This window comes from Triturus cristatus, chromosome 10, assembly GCF_964204655.1.
Source record: "Triturus cristatus chromosome 10, aTriCri1.1, whole genome shotgun sequence".
Lineage (NCBI taxonomy): Eukaryota > Metazoa > Chordata > Amphibia > Caudata > Salamandridae > Triturus > Triturus cristatus.
Genome location: NC_140593.1, coordinates 1,092,868,658 through 1,092,892,502, shown reverse-complemented (window position 1 = coordinate 1,092,892,502; position 23,845 = coordinate 1,092,868,658). Strand labels below are relative to the sequence as shown.

The window sequence follows — 23,845 nt, the reverse complement described above, 5'->3', positions numbered from 1 at the left end:
TTATGCAACAAGATAATGCAAAGCTAACAGATTCGGAGTTTAACCGGACTACTGAGTTTAACAGAAATCACAGATTAACATGTATTTCGCTATGTTATAATTGCAAACAGTCCGATCTGGATTAAGATCAGATTAAGAGAAGGAGTAATGCCACTCCTCTAACCTACAGGTAGGTGTGTCTGTCTGAAGGGTTCACAAGCTCACTGAATAATCTCATAACCTAAGAAGAGCGTATTACAAGAATTCAGCAGTTGCCAAATTTCCTGGGATTTTAGAGATCCAAGTGAGTCCCGTTATTTGGCAATGGTGGGTAATATCTGGCAGATTTATACTAGCTTTTTTGAAGAGTGAGGTGGCGGGGAGGGAGGTTATCGGTGACTTTCCCCCAAAAAAATTTTTAAGAGAGGCAGAAGCTTCTCTGGCTCTGAGAACCTTTTCGTAAAGCGGATTCTGTGGTAGCTTGCATTTCGACATAGACCGCTGTGTGTGCTTTGCTGAGCCTAAGGCCTTCAAGTAGATGGGTAATTTCTAAAGATCTGGTTGGGTTGATGGTGAGGCTGTGGTCACGTGGATGTGTTTAAGAGGTCTTGATTGGGGCTGTGGAATTTTTAGGGAAGACGTATCATGATTTTCCCCCCGTATTTTGTCAGTGAAGAAAGTAGCATGTATAATAGCTACAAAAGATCTCCAATAGACAATGTTCGACGGCTTGAGATGGAAGGATTTCTGCAAATATTTCAACGTTGACCCAGATTTGAACCTTAAAAAAGGACATTTATTCTTTTCGAATTAACATGTCTTAAGTAACAATGATTTGGGTAGGTCCTCTTCCCTAGATTACCCAAATATTTTAGCTTTCTTGTCCATCACTAAGGTGTATGGACTATTAGCAAAACGTGGAGATTTGAACCAAATCCAATGTCTACCTAGCCTTCAGCAACAGAACTGAGCTTTAAATGGCTGTTTATCCAGATCATTTTCTGATTCAGATGATGCATCTGTATTCACCTTGGCTCTTTTAGAAGGAATCTCCCCGGCGCAGAGCGTTGCTCTATTGGTTGAGCTGGCCCTTAAGTGTTAGAAGTGTCAGGCACGGACCTCTATAGCCTTACACTCAGCCTTACTTCGAGTGACCTAAACATCAAGAAATTATTCAGACAGAACTAATTTTCCAACCATAATAAACTGATACACTGAAAAATCGTGACTCGTCAAATTCCTAGTCTGAGGAGATATTCATTGCCTCTGTATCTGTGTGCTAATAAGGCCAACAGTGATCTTACAAAAGTAGGAATCGTCTGGGGCGAATATAGTATCCTGCATAATCAATGTCGATTCAGCTCCTCTGAGACCCTACATGGGTTTACATTATAACTGGGTTTTATATCACCTTAAAAAAGATGAAGAATCTCACAAGGCAGGTCCATGAGCAAAGGGTGACACCAAGTTTGAAGTAGAAATCCTGGTCTCTATCCTGAATAGAGACTTTTTAAACCATTGAAAGCTATCATGGAATGTTGTGATACCTCTGGTGATAAAGTATAGGACCCTTGCACTAGGACTCTGGACTTAATCACCAAAGTGAGTATTTAGGTAAAATTCCTGTAGACAAACTTTGAGGATTCAGCCCAGGGAGCCTGATCAGCCCCAGACGCTGCAGCTCTGTTTGATGCAGTTTTCGAGCAGAAGCACACATCTACATTGTCTTTCGGACCGGGTCATGTGCAGACATATCATCCAAACACTGACTTTCTTTTCAATAGGTGAGACTGGAAGTTGATATCAATTGTGCAGCAGAATGTCCCGGAATAGGTTGGTGATCTTCTTGCCAGAACTGATAGGCACTCCAAACTCAGATGCTGGGCATGGTTGAAAATCCACCTTTGTTGTGTGCGACAGCTTCCACCCCACAACAAATTAGAGGGACCTTCTTCGGTATGGATCTCTTCTTGGACACCAATAAGAGTCAGTTTGCCAATGACAATTATAAAATCCAAATCAGAAAGGAACTCATGGAACGATGGTGCGGCAGACAAAATATATCACCTTTTGAGGGTAAGCTGGCAAAAACACAAGTGACATTCATACAAAATTAAATTTTTGTCAATAGCTACGGGTAACCCCAACAACAAGTGCCCCAGTAGTGTTTGAAAAGCATGTTCTCCAATGATCATGATAAGTTATTGCAAACTTTTTTATTCATAATTTTCATGACAGTCCCAAACATTTAAAAATAATAAACATGCAGCGTCTCCCTTCTGCTCAAAGCCTCTGGAGTTAATCTGCACAGGCAAGGCATGAGGCAACCCACTGGATGATGTGACCAGCTACTGCAAGTGTAGAGTGAGCCACGAGGGGCCACCCCTCCCCTCACCCTTGAGACCACATGGTGGGATGACTAGTTAAGGGTCTCTCCCTCAATAGTTTCTGTGAAGTGTCACCAATGTGATGTTTGTGGAATTTTTCAGGAACATTAGAACCCCAAATTGTTGCCGGAAAGCAAAGGAAAGGGGTACTTTCAGGGACAAAGCTAAAATGACAAAACAACATTATGAAGCAGACACACCATCATACCAACAAATCACTCACCGGTGCAGATCATGGCTTAAATAGCCCTTTCTTTATTTCTAGCTTTTCTCTGTATTATGGACAGTGTAGTTGTATTACTATAGGAGGTTTTTGAGGACTTTTCGCTCTTAAAATCGGGCTTTCCATTAACACGAAGAGTCTGCTCTAGTCAAGCAACATGCACAGTGAAGCAGGCATGGAATATCATAGGAGATATATATTGTTTAATTAACACTTTGTCAGAAGTGCAGTTTTGCACGTTTTACTGGTGGGTTAAATCCAGATAACACCACAATAAATCACACAACCAAATGTTCTGTTCAATACAGCCATGGTATGTTTGAACAATAATTATTTTATCACTCACAATCATTGGTTCATTACAAACATTTGTAGATTATAAAAATAAATCTGTACATCCTACCTTTACCCAGGTTTTTGCTCGGTCCACACCTGATCCAAGTCCTATCTTGCATTACTTTTAGCACAGACCTTACCTGTGAACTATCTTAAGAGCCAACCTGGACTGTGGAGGTCAATAGTGTCTTTGCTTTTAGTGCTTAGCTATGGCCTGGCACAATGCTTCAGCCCAAACATCATTTGCACACATACAACTTAAATACTCCAATTTTGGAATTTCTTTTTTTCTGCTGCAAAGGTGTCACTGTTGTCAACCTCAGTCGGTAGAAATCATTATGGATGCCAGTATCTTGCGTCTAACTGACAAATACTGAATAAAAAACTATATGCATTGCAATAGCAGCTTTTTCTTCCCTGCTTAATTGAACAGCTAAAATGGATCAGTTTATTAGCAAGATAAGCCATTACCTAGCTAAGCAGTGCTGATTTATTATCGTAGTGTGATTAGTTATATTAAATTGCTAACTCATCCCTGTAGGAACTAAACTGAGGACCTTTCTTTGGCGATGCAATCAATGTTCAACATACCCATCTTTTAAACTTGCAGGATATACCTTATGTAGGTTTCTTCCTCAATTTCAGCTTTCAAAGTGGATTGCCCTCACAGGGCATTTGTGTATGGTTCTAAACCAATGCAACCAAACTGTGTAATGCTCCTCTGTATGAATCTGTCACTTTTCTATAAACAGTGTTCCATTGCAGTACAACGTCCTGAAGACTAGTGTCTCCAGCCAAACAATTTCATTTAAAGAATGTATCCTGATTCAAGTCACTATTTGGTTTTGAAACAAATCCACAAAGATTCCATTTGTAAGCATCTTTCGTATAAGTCATTAACATTTCGTCAATGCGGCAAGACATCTCGAAGACCTGTATCTCCACGAAGACCCTCATTTGCTCTCAATACGTCCAGATTTGTCTGCTTTGCCTTTTCGTCGCTGGCATTTTCATTGCTTGCAGTGTCTGCGAAACAGCAAGAGTCACCCATCAGATTCATCACAGGGTTTTTGTGAATTTCCACAGCAAATCAATCAGTGGCCTGTCATTACACAGTGGACCAATTACAAATTCATAAAATAAGCAGGTAAGAAGGCATAGTCCAGTGGGCAAAGTCAGTCTTGCAGTCAGGGTTCCAAGAGACATTTTGAAATGGGAATAGGTTACAATCCGCTTTTCAAATAAAGTGAAAAAGGTTTTAGCCATGTAAAACTACTAACATTTTTAGAAAATTGTACTTTTGGTCCTATACATTCTTTTCTTTGGAAATATTCCACATTGTAGCTAAACAAGTAACTAAACTAGAGATGTATTTAGATGTCTTGTAGAGCAAATATGATCAAAGCAGAGAAGGGTAAAAGGTCATCCCAAATCCTAAACAGTAGTTGATCAGCCTACATTCCTCTGCCATGGGTTCATTGTACCGGTTGTTCATGGCATATGGTGCCAGAGCACCAGCATACAGCCATTTCATTGGTGCTGCACACTTTGCCCTCAATTCCTCGCTCGGCCCGCCCTGTCCTTGGGTAGGTTAGACTGTTCCGTCCTTTAATTTGGATTTCTTTTGGCAAGTCCTTGCGCTCATCTTTACAACTAGCTGTAATGAGGACTTGGATGGCATGATAGGAAGGTGGAAGTGTATTTGATATTGCCCTGGACTTGCAGATGGTGGAGAGGCAGCATTGCCGCCTTTCTCCTTTAAGAGGGAGGTTGTGTCGCACCACGTGGCCACTGAGTCAATCCTTAGTGCCTCAAATTGTAAGGAGAGGGGAAGCCTGGTGGAGTGAACCATAGACCCTGCTCAGGCAGTGACACACAAGTGCATCTTTTTATTTTTTGGGTTAAACCATTTTATTGGGTTTTTAATATTCAGAAATCATTACATTTGTTTACCATACATGAATACAGGCGAAACATGAAGGATACATTTATGGTACTGAAGGCATTATTACATGCAATAATTACAAAGCAGGCTCCAGAGGATATCATTGAAGCGCCTTGGCGGAAGGGATCTCTCCCGAAGAAAGTGTGGCATCCTGTGTTTGCACCCAGAAAGAGAGAAGTAAAGAGACAACCAGCTGCTAACTTGGGGTACAAAACCAGGGTGTGCAGGGGGGTTGGGTGGGTGTGTGTTGATGCATCCTGAGTATGAGCATCAATATATAGTGCTGAACCTTCAGCACTCTGATGGATAGCACTACTGCATGCTGACTTTATCAGCTAATCACTGTTTTGTTGCACCCAGCAGCAACTTTTCAACCACTAACAGAGGAGCGGTATTCATTTACAATGGGACTGGGTGAGGTATCAAGTACCACATTCTAAGATCGTTGTGGTTAAAATGATGGACAATGAGATGGCTCAGGTGGTTGAGTGCCTGCTAGAGTGACTCAGATGTGTAACCCACAGTACTTTAATAGAGACAACGTGTACTTGCTGTGACGGTAAATAATGCTGCAAATGGATACTGGTGCACTGCATGTGTGCCTACAGCTTTGACCTCTATCACTCCCCCCTGGCCTGCCTCCTATACTGCCCCCTGTATGTATCGAAGAGTAAGAGGATGAGATGATCATATTATTTAGAAACCAAAAATAATGTCTAAGCAAGGCCTCACCTCAGTTTAGCGACTTGTGATTGTCTCCAGAATTCGTGGCTCCTCCGCCTCATGTACACTTCTCCGTACACACACTCCTACTACCACTCTAGACCCTGCTCGGTCCCCACGGACTTCAGCTCCGTAATGCTACTCTATGACACCTGCACCACGCACTGCTTTTTTACTCTGTGAGACCAAGTTCTGCTCTACTCTTCAGAAATATTACTGCACACCTTCTTGCTTTCTATGCTGCTCAACCTTGAGCCATGGGCTTTACCCTTATGTGCCACACTTCTCCTTCCCGAGTTTCTTCCTTGGCGAAAACATTTTTCAACTTGGAGAAAAACAAAGTTTGGGGATGCTCTGTTCGTCTACCACCTTGGACTGGGAGTTATTTTAGCCCTTTTCTGAAGTAATCTGACCATTTCTAACAAAGGAAGAGTCGGAGAGAAGTTTGTGAATGGGTGATCTGACAAGTGCAAGGCGTTCACAAACTTTCAAGGCAAAACACACTAAACCTCCTATTCCCCGCCCGTTGCATGGGATATCGTATGTATGTATATGTATATATATATATACACATATGCACTTTAAATCAGTGAAGGAACTGAGTTGAAGACGAATGGAAATTTGCACAGGCACTTTCAATATGAACGTCAAAATTAATTTATGGCATTTACCCTCCAATTGAGTTTCAATGGACTATTTACGATTTCAATTGTAATGGAAATGAGGATAAAAAGCTTATACAAGTATGAAATTGGTTTTTTTAATGGAATCATGACAAAAATGAGTAAGAAATTAATTTTTCGACGAAATGTTTTATTTTCCATGTGATAAAATCGTAACAAACATACTCCTTCTATATATATTGAATATGCTTTCTGGTATACTGTTTACAAAGGTTGGCCCGTGTAAATGTTTAAAGATGGCCACCAAATTCACAGTGAAAATACCATGTATTGAAATATAGTCCGTTGTTGATGTCTACTATTTTTAATGTCTATTTTAACTCTAAGCGAATGGTGTTTCTACATCGTGAACAAGGCGGCGTTTAGCTGTCGAAACGCGTAGATGTAACATCACTGAAAATAAAGTCGTGTAAACCTTTACCTCTTGGGAGTGCTGGAAAATTTCTGCTCAACGCGAATATTTTATGCTAATATTTAGAGACGTAGTGGACGTCTCGTCTCCGGCACCACCGACGGTTCGGAAGCACGCCAGTGAATCCGCTAACTGAGACTTGTGTGAAAAAGGCAGGCGTGCCCCCCGTGTTGCTGTACCAAGGCCTGAAGCGAGTAGGAGTATTGTGGATCCGCGAGGAGGAACCCGGAACCGGTGATCGGAGGATCACGGGAACGAGGGAGACGGCTCGCGGTGAACTCCGGTAAGCGAGGTGAACAAAGGGAAGCAACGGGAGTCGGGCTGGAGAGTGGCGATCTAATAAAGTGTGAACTTTTAGTTTATAAACGCCACAACTTCTGTGAGAGGGAGGACCTCGGGAATTAAACATGAGTGATGAGGAATGTGCAGCGAGGCAAGAGGAAGCCTTGAAACTCTTCGGGGAATTATCTTTGCCAGTACTGCATGACAGAGGGGGAGCGACTCCTTCAGGATCAAATGATCTGGGCAAACAATTATACGAATATGAGAAGCTAAAAAAACGAGAGATCTCACGGTGGTGGGAAGTGGCATCGCTGCGCCAGTACCTACAGGTGGGGAGAGTCCCACGAGGGCTACGTATAATGATTACCCCCACCTATGAGAATCCAAAATCTGAGATGTTATGTGAGTGGGCAGAAAATAGTGCCACAAGTTCTACGAACATGATCCATATTCTAGTGAAATACGCAGAAGTGGAAAGCCAGGAAGTAATATCAAGAATAAAAGAACTGGTTGCAATTTTTGAGAAAAGTGATGAGCAGGCCAAAGTGAACAAGTTTAAAAGCGAAATGAAAACCAGACTGGAAAAATACGAAAAACGTATTAAAGACAGGAAAGCTACCAAGTTGTTACGCGACCGCCTTGATTATGAATCAGGGCGGATTTATACTTTTGCTAAAAAATTTGACTCTGTCAGAAGAGAGAAAATCCAGAGCGGTTTGATGGAACAACAAATAGTCTCACAAAGCGAACCGAGCTCAGATACAGGTACAGAGCAAGAACAAGATGACCCAAGAGAAAGAAGTAACAGGGATGTAAGACTTGGGGTGACAGATGAGTACCGTTTTATGCAACTAGAGCAACAAACCGACCATCGCACAACGAGGGACAGGGGGAGAGGAAAAAAAAATCGAGGAAGAGGAAGCAGAGAGGAGGAGGAGAAGGCTATAGAAGGAGCATCAGAATGGCAAACAAACAGATCCATGCGCTCCCAAATAAAGAAGCCGGTAAAGAAATAAATGATGCAAAAACAGTTATTAACTTGAGTACAATGATTTTAACTAAAGATGATCAATCGGTGTTAGCTAGGGCTAAGTTACTGTGATGAGAACAATTTTGACTAGTCGAACAGTAGAATGGACCTATACCGATTCATTATCAAGTTAAAACTGTCAAAATTACATCTAAATCAAAATGTACGTAATTCATCCAAAACGACAACACAACCAAATGTATCAAATGACCCTTATGGCCTGACCGTGAGTGATGCGCCTGTCTTCGAAGATCTATTGACACTATCGAATAATGATGTATGGAATACTAATGAAGCATTAGAAGGTGACATTCTAGTTGAATCTCAAACTGAGACTTTAGAAATGGAAGATCATACCCCATTCCGACTGCCTTCAAGGTTTATACCACAAAAGTGCACGTGATAATTTGGATATCTTTGGGGAGAATGTAACAAAGGAGTTGAAACAACTGTATTATAAAACTGTCCAAAAGAAGAAGAAATTTAATCCGAAGAAATCGATGTTGCACAAAACAGTGGTTAAAATACAAAAAGATGAAGGGGTAGTGGTAAAACCGTCGGATAAAGGCGGAAACGTCGTATTATGGGGACGAGAATTGTATAAAAAGGAAGCACTCAGTCAATTGGACAATTGTGAATGCTACTCAAGGATTACCATGAGGGATTATGAAAAAATGAAGGAACAATTTTTTATGAGACTGGAAGCCTGGAAAGAAGAGGGATTACTTAGCTGGGATGAATTTAAATTCATTAAACAAGAGAAACCGGTCTTACCAGTTTTTTATATGCTCCCTAAAGTGCATAAGAGCACCACGAATCCACCAGGGAGACCCATAATTTCCTCCTGTGGTAGTCTTTTTGAGAACGCTTCGAAATACATACATTATTTTTTAAATCCCATTGTGAGGACATTAACATCATTTATTAAGGATTCAACAGACTTTTTAAAATGTATATATGATATACGTTGGAATGTTAACAGCATGGTACTATTAACCCTCGATGTTGCTACTTTGTACACTAGTATAAGACATAGGGATGGCCTAAAAGCGACAGAATATTTTTTAAATCGAAGACCCATAAGATTTGTAAAGCAGAATTTAATGATTTTGGAATTAATGGAGTGGTGCTTAACCAGAAATATATTTTTATTTGGTGATGAATTATTCCAGCAGGAACAGGGGTCGGCGATGGGCACCTGCTTCGCCCCCAGATATGCCAACTTACATCTAGGCTGGTGGGAGGAGCAGGTGCTCGAGGGCCCCCCCCGGAACTTTGTTCAAACCATATATTATTATGGGTCAGATTTATAGACGACATTTTTGTGCTGTGGCAGGGCACAGAAAGTGAAATAGAACTGTTTGTTAATGATCTGAACCAGAATAACCTTAATTTGAAGTTTGTAGGACAATATAGTCTAACTACTATAGACTTCCTGGATGTTAGAGTAACACCGCAGGGGGATAAATTGGTGACCAAAGTATTCAGAAAGCCAACAGCTGGCAACACTATTCTTCACGCGCATAGCTCACACCCCGCACCTTTAATTAGGAGTATACTGTTCGGAGAATTTTACAGAGCGAGAAGGGCATGCAGCGATTTAATTGAATATTCAAGAATAGAGCAGGAAATGACTGAGAGATTCATCCAAAGGGGTTATGCACCACATATCATTCATGGGGCAGCAGCAAAAGCAAGGAAGTTGGAAAGACAGAGGGTGCTATTTGAGCCATCTAAGACCCAGTTAAAAAAATGTGAGAAAGGACCGGACTGTCAGAGATTTATAACAACTTTCAACTCCGAGCATAAGGAAATCAGATCAATCTTAAATAAACATTGGTATTTGCCAAGAAATGATCCGATTTTAGGCCCCAAAACAAAAAAGCATCAGGATATTACCTATAGAAAGTCCAAATCGTTGAAAGATCTGATGGTAAAAAGTGAATTTCAGGAAAGGAAAGGAGGAACTGTTACCTGGCTGCAACAAAAAATGGGTTTTAAAAAATGTCTAAAGTGTAAGGCGTGCCAACATGGACTGAATCGCACTCATTTTATGACATTTTTTAACAAAACAGTGACTGTCAGAGGTTTCCTAACATGTAGATCGAGTTTTGTGGTTTATATTCTGCAATGCCCATGCTCAAAAAAGCATATAGGAAGTACCACTCTACCTGTATACCAACGAATCTTGCAACATCGTAGAGCAATTATCAATAAGGATAGAACTTATCCTATTGCGAGACATTTTGAATTGTATCATGAGAGCAATCCCTCAAGTCTGCAGTACAGTTGTTTAGCAGAAATGCCAAAGAAAAAGAGAGGGGGGGGGACAGGGAGAGAGAACTCAGGAAGCTTGAAACTTATTTTATTCTAGAGTTCAACAGTAAGGAGTCTCATGGGTTAAATATTGATGAGGACATTTATACCTGTCTCAAATAAATAATAAAAAACAAAATAGAAAGATGAAGAGTAATGCTGCACACAAGGAAACCAAGATCTTTTGTAAAACAATTGGACATTTTTTGATAGACATGGAACAACAAAGTTTGGAGATGGAGGGTTGTGGAAATTTTAATTTGACGTTAAAACAGTACAATTAATTGTTTTTTTGTTTTGAATTTGGCTAATGAGGCTATAATAATTAGGGTGGTCACATTTTATGAACAAACAGAAGTATATTAGTTGAAACCAACTATATAAAATTCAGCTAAAGCATTTGTACTTTCTCTTAGGGTGTAAACAAACTGACCTGAAGACTGAAAGCACTAGCACTTTTTTATATAGTAGTACTGTAGAAATCTGCACTTTAAATCAGTGAAGGAACTGAGTTGAAGACGAATGGAAATTTGCACTGGCACTTTCAATATGAACGTCAAAATTAATTTATGGCATTTACCCTCCAATTGAGTTTCAATGGACTATTTACGATTTCAATTGTAATGGAAATGAGGATAAAAAGCTTATATAAGTATGAAATTGTTTTTTTTAATGGAATAATGACAAAAATGAGTAAGAAATTAATTTTTCTACGAAATGTTTTATTTTCCATGTGATAAAATCGTAACAAACATACTCCTTCTATATATATTGAATATGCTTTCTGGTATACTGTTTACAAAGGTTGGCCCGTGTAAATGTTTAAAGATGGCCACCAAATTCACAGTGAAAATACCATGTATTGAAATATAGTCCGTTGTTGATGTCTACTATTTGTAATGTCTATTTTAACTGTAAGCGAATGGTGTTTCTACATCGTGAACAAGGCGGCGTTTTAGATGTAACATCACAAAATAAAGTCGAGTAAACCTTAACCTCTTGGAGTGCTGAAAAAATTATATATATATATATATGAAAAAACCATAGGTTTCACACATGTTATAGTTAGCGGAAATTTTACTGATAAAAAACCAGTGAAATTCCCCCGTTATAGTTAGCGCAGGCAACTATAACTCACGCGACCGCAATCCTCTGCTGATGCTAATACTGTATTTAGACACTTATTTGCCCATGTCTTCTTCCATACATTTTTAGCTATACATATATTACAAATATTTTTTTTTCATAAAGACACATATGTCATCAGCAGAAGATTGCAGTCGCGTGAGTTATAGTTGCCTGCGCTAACTATAACGGGGGAATTTCACTGGTTTTTTATCAGTAAAATTTCCGCTAACTATAACATGTGTGAAACCTATGGTTTTTTCAGTGAATTTGCAAGGTTTTTTAAATGCTAATTCCTAACTATAACGTGTGTGAAACCTATGGTTTTTTCAGTGAATTAGTACGGTTTTTTAAATGCTAAGTTTTTTTCCCTTATAATAAGCCCTGTACATTTGGTGGCCTTCGGCCACCAAAAGCACAGGGGGTGGGGTAAGTGTGGATAGTGTTTTTTTCCCTTAACATAAGCCCTGTGCTTTTGGTGGACTTCGGCCACCAAAAGCACAGGGGGTGGGGTAAGTGTGGATAGTGTTTTTTTTATTTTTATTTTTTTACCGTACGCTTACGGTAAGCGTACGGTAAGCGTACCCCGCGAAATTGCCGAAAAAAAAATAAAACCGTTTTTGCACTTGGGGGATGTTTGGGGACTCCCTCAACATGACTATGTGGGAGGGAGTTGTCAAAACAGCCCCTTTACATGTTTTTGGGCTGGATATTTTAAAAATCACTCTCAGTGCGAGAGACAAAATGGCGGCCGCCGCTTCCTGGTTTCGGCCGATTCGAATGTTTACTAAGATCTAAGAGCCAATCAGAATCGCGCTCGCGCACGCCACCGTACGCTTACCGTAAGCGTACGGTAAGCGTACCGTAAGCTGGCTCAGATATATATATTGATTTAAAGGCTATTTTCTCAGAATCTACTGAACAGATTTACACCAAACCTACAAAAGGCACTTCCTTGACCTAGGGACTACCTCTCTGCCAAATTTTGAGTAATTCTGTTCAGCCGTTCGGGCTGTAGCTCGTTCTAAAGGTCCTATGGAAAAATGCATGGGAAAAAACGCGTTTTGGGACCCCCCTTTTATCTCAGCCCCCGCTTGACGGATCCCCCCGAGACTTTCAGGGTAGGAGCGGAGCGTAGCGCCCCACCTATTTTGAAAAATTTGCGAGGATTCGTCGACCGGCGCCAAAGTTATTCAAAATAGAATGTTGAGGTTTTCCTATGGAAACGTGGTCCTAACTATAACTACCTACTGGCTATCGCCAGTAGGTAATATATATATATATATATATATACACACACACACACACACACACACACACACACACACACAAACAGAATCACCCAGCAATTAAGTCACAGTTTTATTCCAAATTCTCTACTGGAAACGGTGGTGTTATTTTGCCATAATTCAGTCATTTCATGTTTTATTCCGCATGTAGTCATATTTTCTATGGATTTATTATTTTAGCTGTCAGGCCTGAACATGTAAAATTGGTGTAACCTCCACACCTGAGACCATTATGTAACTGTGGTGCCTGCATTGCAGTGAATATATCCTGCTCTAGTGCATTTGTCCTCCGATTGTAGTATTTGTATTACTTTTGGTTTTACCCCTTATCCCTTCCAAAGAAAAAAGTAAAAATTCATAACATACGACGGACATTCACAATGTGAAGAGGCAAGGTCGCAAAATGAAGAAAGATGCTATGTACATGTTGATAAATGCTGGGTCGTTTGATACTACACAGTTTAACTTTCTATATTACATGCAGCTCCTTAACAAGTTTTTAGGAAAACTGTGTTGAAAAACCTAATATTTTGCCACCGTTTTTAGGTCTCGCATGCGCTGGATAGGAGACCTTTAGCCATCGTTCTGCCTTTTTCGAAGCACATACTCGTGCTTGTGGCGGCATACACCTTGCGGGAGCGCGCAGGGGCGTGCCACAAGCACGAGTATGTGCTTCGAAAAAGAGCAGACTGCTCGCCCCAGCGCGTGTGCACCACTCGCGGGCTCACTCCTGCTCCCCCTCTCACAATTAACTTTCGCGGCCGCGGGCCCACGCTTGTATTTCAGTGCTTGTTCTCCATGTGTCTTGGGTACTGTAGTCAGTGACCGTCTGTACATTTATTTCTCTAGGGTTACGTTACAAAACTGTTATTCAAATAAAGCAAAGAAGAGAAGGCATCCTCACCTCAGTGTCTTTGATCGAATTGAAAATACTTGTTCACGTATGCTATAAAGTGTTCAATTAACGAAATAAAATCTGGAAATTTCCAGTAAGTAATTACAGTATCAATTTCTGTATAAAGTATGTTTTTTATATCAGCCATTTGGTTACGTATAGTACGAAAATAAAATGTGTAAATTCCGTGTCTGTTATTTAATATTACAAAACTAGCTCATCGCGGTTTTCTTAACGGTATTAACATTTCTAGTTTGGCACGATCTTGCGCTGCATTAGTGGTGCTGAAAGCTCAGCCAGGATACAGCCCATCCTCCCACTCCGCAGGCATCGATCCGCTCATTTGATCCATTCTCGCCATGGCTGCGTCAGGCACAGGTGCCGCTGCGGCTCTCGCGCTACTTTTATTTGCTCTATGTTTGAAAAGTAGCGATGCTCTGCATACCAAGGGAGCTGTGCCTCTGGACACCATCACCTTTGCAAAGGTAAAGCGCCAAGATAATCCGTTATTTTGTCTGCCCTTCCTACGTATTGCTTTTCCTTTCAACACTATCGGTTTAGTCTTATGTTCTACCTCACACCGTTACAAAAATACAAATGTAAAATTACTAATTTGTCACGTGGCCGGCTTTGCTGTATCCCATAAGCTGCCTGGGACTGTGGCGCTCCTGAAATAACGCAAAATAACAAAAATGACTTTAAATCCTGCCGCTCATTCTTCACAGACGTTCGAGGCCGAATCCCTATAAAAATCAAGCATTTGCAATGCAATAGGGCTCGGATTTATCAGAGTTTAAGCTATTGGCATTGTAAATGACAATGCATTTTATTTATGTGTTTTTTTAATTAACACATAAATAAAAAGCATTTTCATTTACACAATGCCGATAGGCCAAACTCTTGTAAATGCGAGACCTATTTCCTTTCAAAGAAGCGGCCATCATTTTCCTGGGCTGATTGGAACGTAAAAGCATGCATGGCACATTGAATGTTGCAGGAAAGCAAGTCATGCAACCTGTTGACAACAGAGTTTTAATATAAGGAGTGAAATGTGTAAAGTTCCTGCCCAAGGGTCATCATGTGTTTTGTGCCAGCGTCACACAGTGACGGGAACAGGGCAGGCCATGTACTTTTGCCTTCCAACATGTGGATGGAGCCAAAACCCCTCTCCAAAGATGCTCACATAATTGTCTGGTGATAGCTGCGCTGTCAAGCGAGACCATGAAAAAGAAAAAAAAAAAATATGATCGCAGTTCATTCCCCCTTTATCTCCCAACCACTTTAAAAGAACTCTCCAAAACGTTGTCCTCCCCGGACTTTAAATATGAGATTAACTATTCTTCAGAATAAAGACAAGGCTGCCTGACTTGCAATGATGGAGTCCAAGATGCACCCACAAGACTTTCAATTGTCTTTAGCCTCTGGGCCCACATTACACCTTCTCTGCACTAACTCCAGCTGGCTCCCCATTATCTGCTGGATTCATTTCCGATACCTGCGCATCCCAGACAAAGCCCCCGCACAATGAACCACTCACAGTTAACCCACAAGGTAATTGTGCTAGGCAACCACAGACCAGCCACTGTCAACGCAACCAAACGTAAAGTAACCCAATAGTGGGGAATTTACTTGACATGGAGCTGGTATGAATCATGTAGCAAAAACCGCTAACTAAATGCTGTTTGTGTATTATACAGTCACACAATTTATAAACCGTATTATTGCAAACAGTAGCCTAAATAAGCACAGCACATAAGCAATGTTAACATTACATTTCAGAGTGTTAATTAGGAATGTCCATTTAAATTTTCAGTAGATGGAGTTTTTCATGTGGTACAAAGAACATGCAGCCTTATTTGACTCAGCGCCGCGTGGCACAAATGTTTTTCTGGGGAAAAGAAGGTAAACTAAAGCTTCTTGTCCTAGTCCTGGAAAGATACTGAGTTATACCCTCTTCTTATTTCTTTTATTTATTTTCCTATACGAGCACGGCAACAGACGACAACCTCTTTGTTAAAACAGAGCACATTAAAGTGCGTGTTTTTATTTTTGAAAGAGCGCCCGCTAAGTTATAAAATAGTTTGTTTTAACTAAAACCTCAGGGCCTGGGGATCTTTCAATTGATTCAGGATAGCTCAGGAGGTTAATGTAACCTCCTGAGCTGGTGCAGAGGTCTCAGTCTAAATCTTAGCATGGCCCTCTTGGACTTTTATCCTTCAGAGGTAGGTAAAATGAGATGTCTAACAGCTTCTGTTTGTGATGTAAGCTTCACGAAGCCGTTCAGCTGCTGACGTGTGCTACAGGTGACGGGATGTGAGTGACAGTTAAAGAGAGGTAATTGCTTTGCTATTGCTGGCCTTTTTCTTTTGCTGTTTTTTCCCTTTTAGCCTACATAATATCTTCAAACGTACAGTAATACAAGCATTTGCAATGCAATAGGTCTCGCATTTACGGGAGTTTGAGCTATTGACATTGCAAATGACAATGCCTTTTATTTTTGTTTTTAAAACATAACTAAAAGGCATTGTCATTTACAATGCCAATAGCTTAAACTCCTGTAAATGCGAGACCTATTGCATTGCAAATGCTTGTTTCACAATTGTCTTTGGGATGGTGAGCTCTAACAATTGTCTGGCCCACTGCAAACGTTCGGGAATATTTCAATCCACATCTGGCACACGCCCCATTCGGCTTTGTTTTTTTAAACTATTCTTGTGGGAGACAACCCTCTTCTACAGAGGCAGCCTTACTCACTCCTTTCTACTCCAGGTACACGTTTACACCCCACCTCTTTCAAAGTTCACCAGTTACCGCTGGTTCTAGTGTTTCAGATGAGCCATATTGTCTTATTCCAGCTAGGAACATGAGTGAGCATACCAAGACTGCTCTGGTGCGCTAGATACTGCCTCCTCAACTGTAACCGGTCCTCTTGACAGAGTGTCGGCTTCTGGCAGGCGCAGTCAATCAATCTTCTGTCTAGGATTGACAGTCTTTTATTGCCAAATGCCTGAGCTTGTGTCTATCTGAAGAAACGCTTGTTAAAGATACCACATCTCCATGGCTTTTTGCACTCCATACTGAATCTACATATTCTCACTCAATGCTTTTGCCTTTTCCACAATATTCCATGTTATTTACTATGTAAAACTTCAAACAAGTCCAGTAAGGTATCGCTAGTCAAGTCAAAGTTTTATTGTATAATTTGTCAAATTATCACAAAACCCACATATATGAATAAAAAGGTATATAAAAGTAAACAACCATAAAACATCTGCTCATTGTCACCAATGACCCATAAAACTTGTTAGATACAGTTATAAAAAATTTAATTCGAGCACGGGACAATCTATCTCTGTGAGATCTAAATTATCTATTTACACAGTTTATTTTTGTTTTGTCTTTATTCTTTTTTTTTTTCTTCTTAAGGGTTCCGATGTTACAATCATCCTGCTCTAGGTGCTTCAGGCGGATCCTTACCGCCCCCAGAAATTTGATTCCCCTGCAAGCCAGGATTATGGAGGATCCTCCCAGCCAACTTGTTACTGCTTGTCTACAGGTTCGAATTTTTAGGGCATTAAAAATTTGCTTTAAATACCAACGTCTCTGAGCCATTACTGCTGGACACACACAAAAAATGTGGGCTAGAGATTCAATTTTGTATCAGCATAGATGGCATTTTTCTGATTGGAAGCTCTGTTTCCAAGAGGGGAGTAGATCTTTTGACATGTGATGGCCCATCCGATAGTCCATATAGGATTTCTTTAGGAACTCGCTGAAATGAGAGGCTAGGTATGCTTGTGGTTTTAATGATTTATAGGACGCTATAACTGTCCACCCAAATGCCGGCGTTTGGCCAATGAATTTTTATCTTCCAAAAAGGATTTCATTTTGGCTGCCTTATTAATTAAGCTACTTAAACCAGCTTTGTCCATCCTAGTTTCCCATGATAATTCTAGATCAAGTTCTATCAGGCAGGTTTTCAGATGCTTTCCCCAGGCGCTCAAGATTTTATTATCCGCCTGATACATGATTTCTTCCCAGCATAGATGGTCCAACGACTCCTGATTTGCAAAACGAAATTTATTACAAAGCTTCAAAAAGCCGCTCATGCTCCGGAAGATTTGATTTTGCAGGCCAAATTCTAGCCGTATCTGCGAAGGAGAAGCAGATTAAAAGTGGCTTTATAGATCTTTGTCTGCATTAAGTTTAGCAAGTCAGCCTCCTTGCCATGCCAAGTAACCAACCCATAAGACAAGATGGGCAAAATTTGCGCGGCCATGACCTTCAATAGATGATTGTAATTGGGACAGTCCAGTTTAGATTTCAGTAGCCGGTATGCAAAGATTAATGACTGGGCTTTTGCTTTTATTACTACTTTTGCTCTTTGTGTTTCAGACCTTGCTCTATTAAAATACCCAGATATTTATATGATGGTTGTTCTTCTACCGTTTCTCCGTTTGCCGTCCATTTATAGTTGAGTTTGCTTGATTCCACTAGTCGGACAACCTTTGTTTTACCTTTGTTTAATTCCAGCTTTTCCTGTTTTAAATATTCCGCTAATTTATTGATTGCTCTCTGTAGACCGATTGGTGATTTGCTCAATACTACTATGTCATCCACGTATTGTAGAAAATTAATTGGATTGTTGGCCAGTCTCGGCGGATGACATTCTGCTGCAACCAAAACTTTACTGATGTCCGAGAGGAAAAGGCTAAAGAGGCTTGGGGCCAACACGCAGCCTTGCTTTAAACCTTGGTGCGTCCAAATCCTCGAGGTTATACTGCCGCCATTGCCTAACTTGACTCTTACCCATGTGTTATTAAAAAAGGGTGACTATGGTGTTTAACATGGGTTTCGGAAATCCCCAGGAGATCAGCTTTGCCCATAGGCGCTCTCTGCATACCCGGTCGAATGCTGACCGTATATCAATAAAGCAAGCGTATAGTCTGGAGCCCTCAGTTAATGCATTTTCCATTAAGAGCGACAGACTGGCCAAGTTTGTAATGGTACCCATTCCATGCCTAAACCCTATTTGGAACTTCGGGATAATATTGGTCTCTTCAATCCAGTCTCGTAGCTGTGTTAGGATGCAGGAGGCGTAGAGCTTAGCTTCAACGTCTATTAGGGATATCAGCCTGTAATTTGCGGGGTTGCGACGGTCCCCCTGTTTGCAAATGGGGTGGATGATATTCCCTTGCCAGGATGATGGAACTTCATTTTGTGAATATATATGGTTGAATAGGGGAGTTAAGGACTCTGACCAGAAATCCGGATCAGTTTTAAAGAGCATATTTGGCAGCCCATTCAGACCTGCAGCTCCTTCGGTCTTCAATCTTGTTATTATACTCCGGAGTTGTTTTTTAGAGGTTAGAGGAGTTTCCATGATCCCATTTACTTCTTTCTGGTCCTCTTTTTCAATAGTCGCCGGAATCTCATTTTTTGTGTTTTTCCCATTGTCCAACTCTCTACCCCACTGACTGTTGGTACTGCTTGAAACTGTGTTTCCATACACTGATTGCACATGGTAGGACCAGGATTCCTCTCCTACCCCTGCTTCTTGCTGAAGGCTTGCTCCTTTGTTTAAGTCGTTAATGATTCCCCAAAAATCCCTGCTATTCGGCCGTTTTCCTGCACTCAGTAGCTTATTCCAAATGGATTCCTTATACGTTCTCTTTGCAACCCTTAGCGACTTCCTGTACATGCTCCTTGCTTCTTTTAGTTTGCGGTTATTTATGCCGGTTCCCATTTTTTTTCCATGTGCCACTGCTCTGACCTCACGTGCAACCCTTCTCTTTTTTTCTCTTAGGTCCAAATTGAACCATGGCTCTTTCCTTACCTTAATACATCCTGTATTCCCTGATGCTGCTGGGAATTTATGCAGGAGGGCCAGAATCAGTTGCTGCCAGCTCTTTATACAATCTTCCTCGGGCTGGGGGCCTGAAATGGACATGTGTTGTTTTACTGTGGCCAATATACTTTCCTGGCCTCCCCCACACCATTTTAACTTCTTTAGATTGAACTTCTCGGCATGTTGTAGTAAGGACGGCAGATTTTGCAGTGCAGTGAGTGCGATATTAATTCTAGTTATTTGAGGGAAATGGTCATTTTCTAAACGCTTGACTATTTGAAATGATTCTATGCTGGAAGATAGGACCTTACTTATTATTGTAAAATCTATTGTTGAGTGGACTTTACCACTCAAGTAGGTAATACCTGCCGGAATGTCACCCCTAGTTTTTCCATGCAGTATTAACAAACCTAAGTCTCCCAGGTCACGTACTACTTTTTTGGTCTTTACTACCTGTTTTTTCCCCGATGAGATTGCTGTTAAAATCTCCTGAAATAAACATCGGGCATTGCGCGTACGATCTCTGTAATACTTTTATCAAGGATGATAAGTTTGCATATTTCTCCTTCTGGGTTTTCCTCTCCGGGTTAATATAGATGTTAATCACCAATAGTTGCCAATTCTTGTTTCCTTTTGGTGAACGGTCGGTGATTTTAATCACTTGAACCCAAGAGAGACCCACGTCCAGCTCTTCTGTTGCCCAGTTGTATTTTTGGGTTACGTAGGTTGACAGTCCGCCGCGTGGATGCCCGAAGGGTGATAATCTTTCTGCTAATATATGGTGTTCTTGGAACCTTGCTATTGGCGAGGGAGAGAGTTTCCATGATTCCTGAATCAGGATTACATCTTGATGCTGAAAAAAGGTAAGTGTGTCATTCTCAAGGGCCATTTCATGAAACCCATGGACATTCCAGGAACAGAATGAAATACTTTGTGGCATTATTTTCTTTAAATTTTGTTTCCGCCTTTGCACACGGTTAGAGTTGTTAAGCTCACAGTTAGGAATTTTGATTATTCAGGATCCTGGGCAACCAAGACCAGTCCGGCTGGACTGCTGATTGCTGACAGATACTTTGTTTGCCTTCTGGTGATGTAACACTGTGTCCTGTTATCATAATTGTCGGTGTTTGACCTCTAGCTCCTCGTAAGCAAGTGGTTTGTCTTTCCTTCTCACCTATTCCTTTTTTGGAGTTGTGAGATTTTTCTAATAGGGGATAGGGATATCTTGGACGCTTGTGCTGCAGCAAGATAATACCCCATACACTAAACTGAGTTCTTGTGGAAAAAATCTTGTCGGCCAGGTCCTTTGAGGCCCAGTTGTTACAGATTCTTCAATGTCCGTATTGTGGACACTCGGTTGGAATTCCACAGATACTAGATCTTGGGAAGTAATCTCTTTGAGTTCTGATATTTCCTTAAACAGTTTTAGCAGGTTGCCTCGATTTTGGATATCTTGCTGCCCCTTTGTTGGATAATCAGGCACAAATGACAACTTGGATTCAAAAGCCTCTATATAGACTGGAAGATCTCTAGGATGTTTTGAAGAAGATGATCTTTGGGGAAGAGGGTCATAAGTTGTGGGTTTATTACCCCTCCTAAAGGATGATTGTTGCTCTTGTTCATCCTTCCTCTCCACAGATTTACGATTAATTGTTTGCGTTGTTCCTGTCTTTGTTAAACTTTTTGGAACGGGCGGGGAGACCCCAAGGGGAAGCGTACATTTTCGTTTGTTTCCCGTAATAGTGACGCTCAAGGGGTTTGGCCCTATGTTGCTTTCTGAGTTTATTTTCTCCTCATGTATTTCAGTTGTTCTGTTCTCCGTTTTTTTTGGCGTTTGCTGTGCGTTACAGGCTTCCCCTCCCTGTCGGGACTTCTCGCCAATTACGCTGTTTTTTCTCGTATTGCCTACCAAATTCGGTGAAAATGTTGTTTGGGATGGACCTGCATGTCCTGGCTCCATTATAAGCTCATTTTTGACTTGTTGTTTCCATGATAATTTTCCTTGGGAGCCGAGGTTGTTAGACTTTGTTGGTTTCCGTCGGAAGGGGAAGACTTGGTTATTATACGCTCTTGTGAGGGCGGACAAGCAATTTCTCTAGAGCCCTGCCGGCCTTCCCTTAATAAGATTTCAGCAACTCCCTTGTTTGATGATGCCTGGACTCCCTTTGTTTCGTCCGGTAATGTTCGACTTTTTTCCTCTTTTGGAGTAACAGATTTAAATATGGCAAAGAAGTTTTCGTCATCTGTTTGTTGCTGCTTTTTGTTCTTTAGTCTGGCCTTCCTTGCCTTTTTTCTTTCCCTCTTGGTTGGTTTGCCCGCAATAAGGAATTTATTTGTGAGCTGAGTTATATCCATTTCCTTTTCTTCGATTCCTGGAATTGTTCCTGTTTTTACTTGCCCTGGGTCCTCTGATAGATTGCTTTTAGAGTCTCCTAACGTGTCGTTGATATTTGTAGTTGACGTTGCGACTTGCTTGGTGTATATTTCTTTGCCAAGTTTGCTTTTTCGGGTTAGTTTAACCTCCTCTAGGATGTCTTTTAGTGTGTCCGGGAGACTGGCTAGTTTTTCGATTATGCTCCCGCATCCACAACTAGGTTGATGGTTTTCATTCACAACACGGGATTCCAATTTCTCTCTATTAATCAGATGGGATGACAGTATATCCAGTTTCGTATTTATTCCAGAAATGTGGTCTGCAATTAGGTTGATGAGGTCAATCTGAACCTCCAATTTGTCTGATTGATAATTCAGCACCTTTATTGCTTGATCAAGGGTGCCTAGGAGGGATTGGGCCCATAAATTCGAAGGATTCGATGGCTGATCTTTATACCAATTTTGCGTCTCGTCTGGCTCTGGGACTGGGTCCAACGTGCACACTGACGAGATTGTAATTGGCGCTGTTTGACAGAGGTGGTTTTGGTGATTTTGGTTTCTTGGCATGATACCACTGTCATCCAGGGTTAGCCTTTTTTGCTCTTTGTTGCAGGGGGTCGAGACCACTATGCCTGGGCTTATCTGATTGTCATTATTGCCCAGCTCTGAATTAGAAGCTAACTCTTGGCTGTCATTATTTTTTGATAATATTTCCACCAGTTCCTCAAGTTGACAGTCGGAAGTTATAACGAGAGAGTTATGCCAAGGGTCGGGAACTTGGGTGGACAATGTTTGTAATAAGCTAGGATTTGGACTATCCTCCTTGAAGATTTTGGATTCCCTTAAAGAAGTCATTTCATTGCTTTTCACTGACAGTGAAGCTAATCTGCTCCGATTTACTCGTTTAGAATTTAATGACGGGTCTTCTGAAGTTTCCTTTTTTCCTGTGCTCCTTATTAATTCCATCGCCTTTGTGGGAGTTTTGGAATGATGCACTTGAACTGACGCTAAGGCCTGATTTAGATTGTTTGTAAGAATTAGCTGAGGCTGCAAGGGTTGGGACCCCGTTGCATCGCTTTTAATGTTTGTCCCGCTCTTGATGCTGGGGGGCGATACCTTGTGTGGAACGATGGGGGTTGGTAATTTGCTAGCCTCAACTGTTGATGACGATGAGTAAATCGCCGACAACGGGTCCTTTAGATAAAAATTTTTGTAAAGACCGGCCTTCCGTCTTGAGGTTGAAGTTGGTTCTGGGGTCGGTACTGAGACAAGCCTCTCTCTGGGGCTCTCACTGGTGCGTGGTAATCCATTCTGTGACAGAGAGTTAACCTCCTTCGGTTCTTTTCTGGGATTTAGTTCCCCCCCCCCCCCCCCCCCCCCCCGTCATTTGCCGGACTTTTCCAGATCTCCTTCCCGGTTAAGAAACCGGGATGGGAGGCAAGATCCCCTGCTTGCCTCTGCTGCACACCGCAGCTGGAGTGCTAAGAATCGGGCTGATAAATCAGGATGCAGATACTACCCACGTGGCTCCTGATGTCTCCAAGTGACTCCGAATGCCTCCAAAATGCCCTGAAGTACCTGTGGGGACTGAACTCTGCTGCCCTTGCTGCCCTCTCTATTTGCACTCCCTCCTGTCCCCCGCCAGCTCCTGCCTGTGCCGCCTGTACTACCCAAGCGTCACCGACGGCAGACTGACAGCACGAGACAAGCAGGGTGGGAGATTCTTTAGCAGGGAGCAAGTGGAGTGTTTAGTGAGCCTTTTTTGTAGTAGGAGACTAGGAGAGTCGGACCTGGGCTCCTCAGTGTTTTTTTATTTTCCTTGAGACCTTGGTATACTCCGCGCAATGCGGAATCGACGGCCTTCAGGACCGCAGCACACAACCACGACCACAACTGCAACCTCTGCTGGGGGTGGCGCTGTGGAAAATCCGGTTCCCCTCCGGACCGGAGGACGGAAAGCTACGGAGGAGACCGTGCAGAAATGAAGTCGAGCCTCCGG

At 41.5% G+C, this 23,845-nt stretch overlaps 1 protein-coding gene across 1 annotated transcript in view; it reads right to left on the bottom strand.

Annotated features, from left to right (window-relative positions):
- Positions 1-2,176: 2,176 nt before the first annotated feature.
- Positions 2,177-23,845, bottom strand: part of GNPTG (N-acetylglucosamine-1-phosphate transferase subunit gamma) — an 83,796-nt gene continuing 62,127 nt past the window's right edge. Inside the window, exon 11 of the mRNA XM_085629283.1 lies at positions 2,177-3,951. Coding sequence (XP_085485409.1) covers positions 3,833-3,951 — 119 coding nt within the window. The 3' untranslated portion in view covers positions 2,177-3,832. The remainder of the gene's footprint in view (positions 3,952-23,845) is intronic.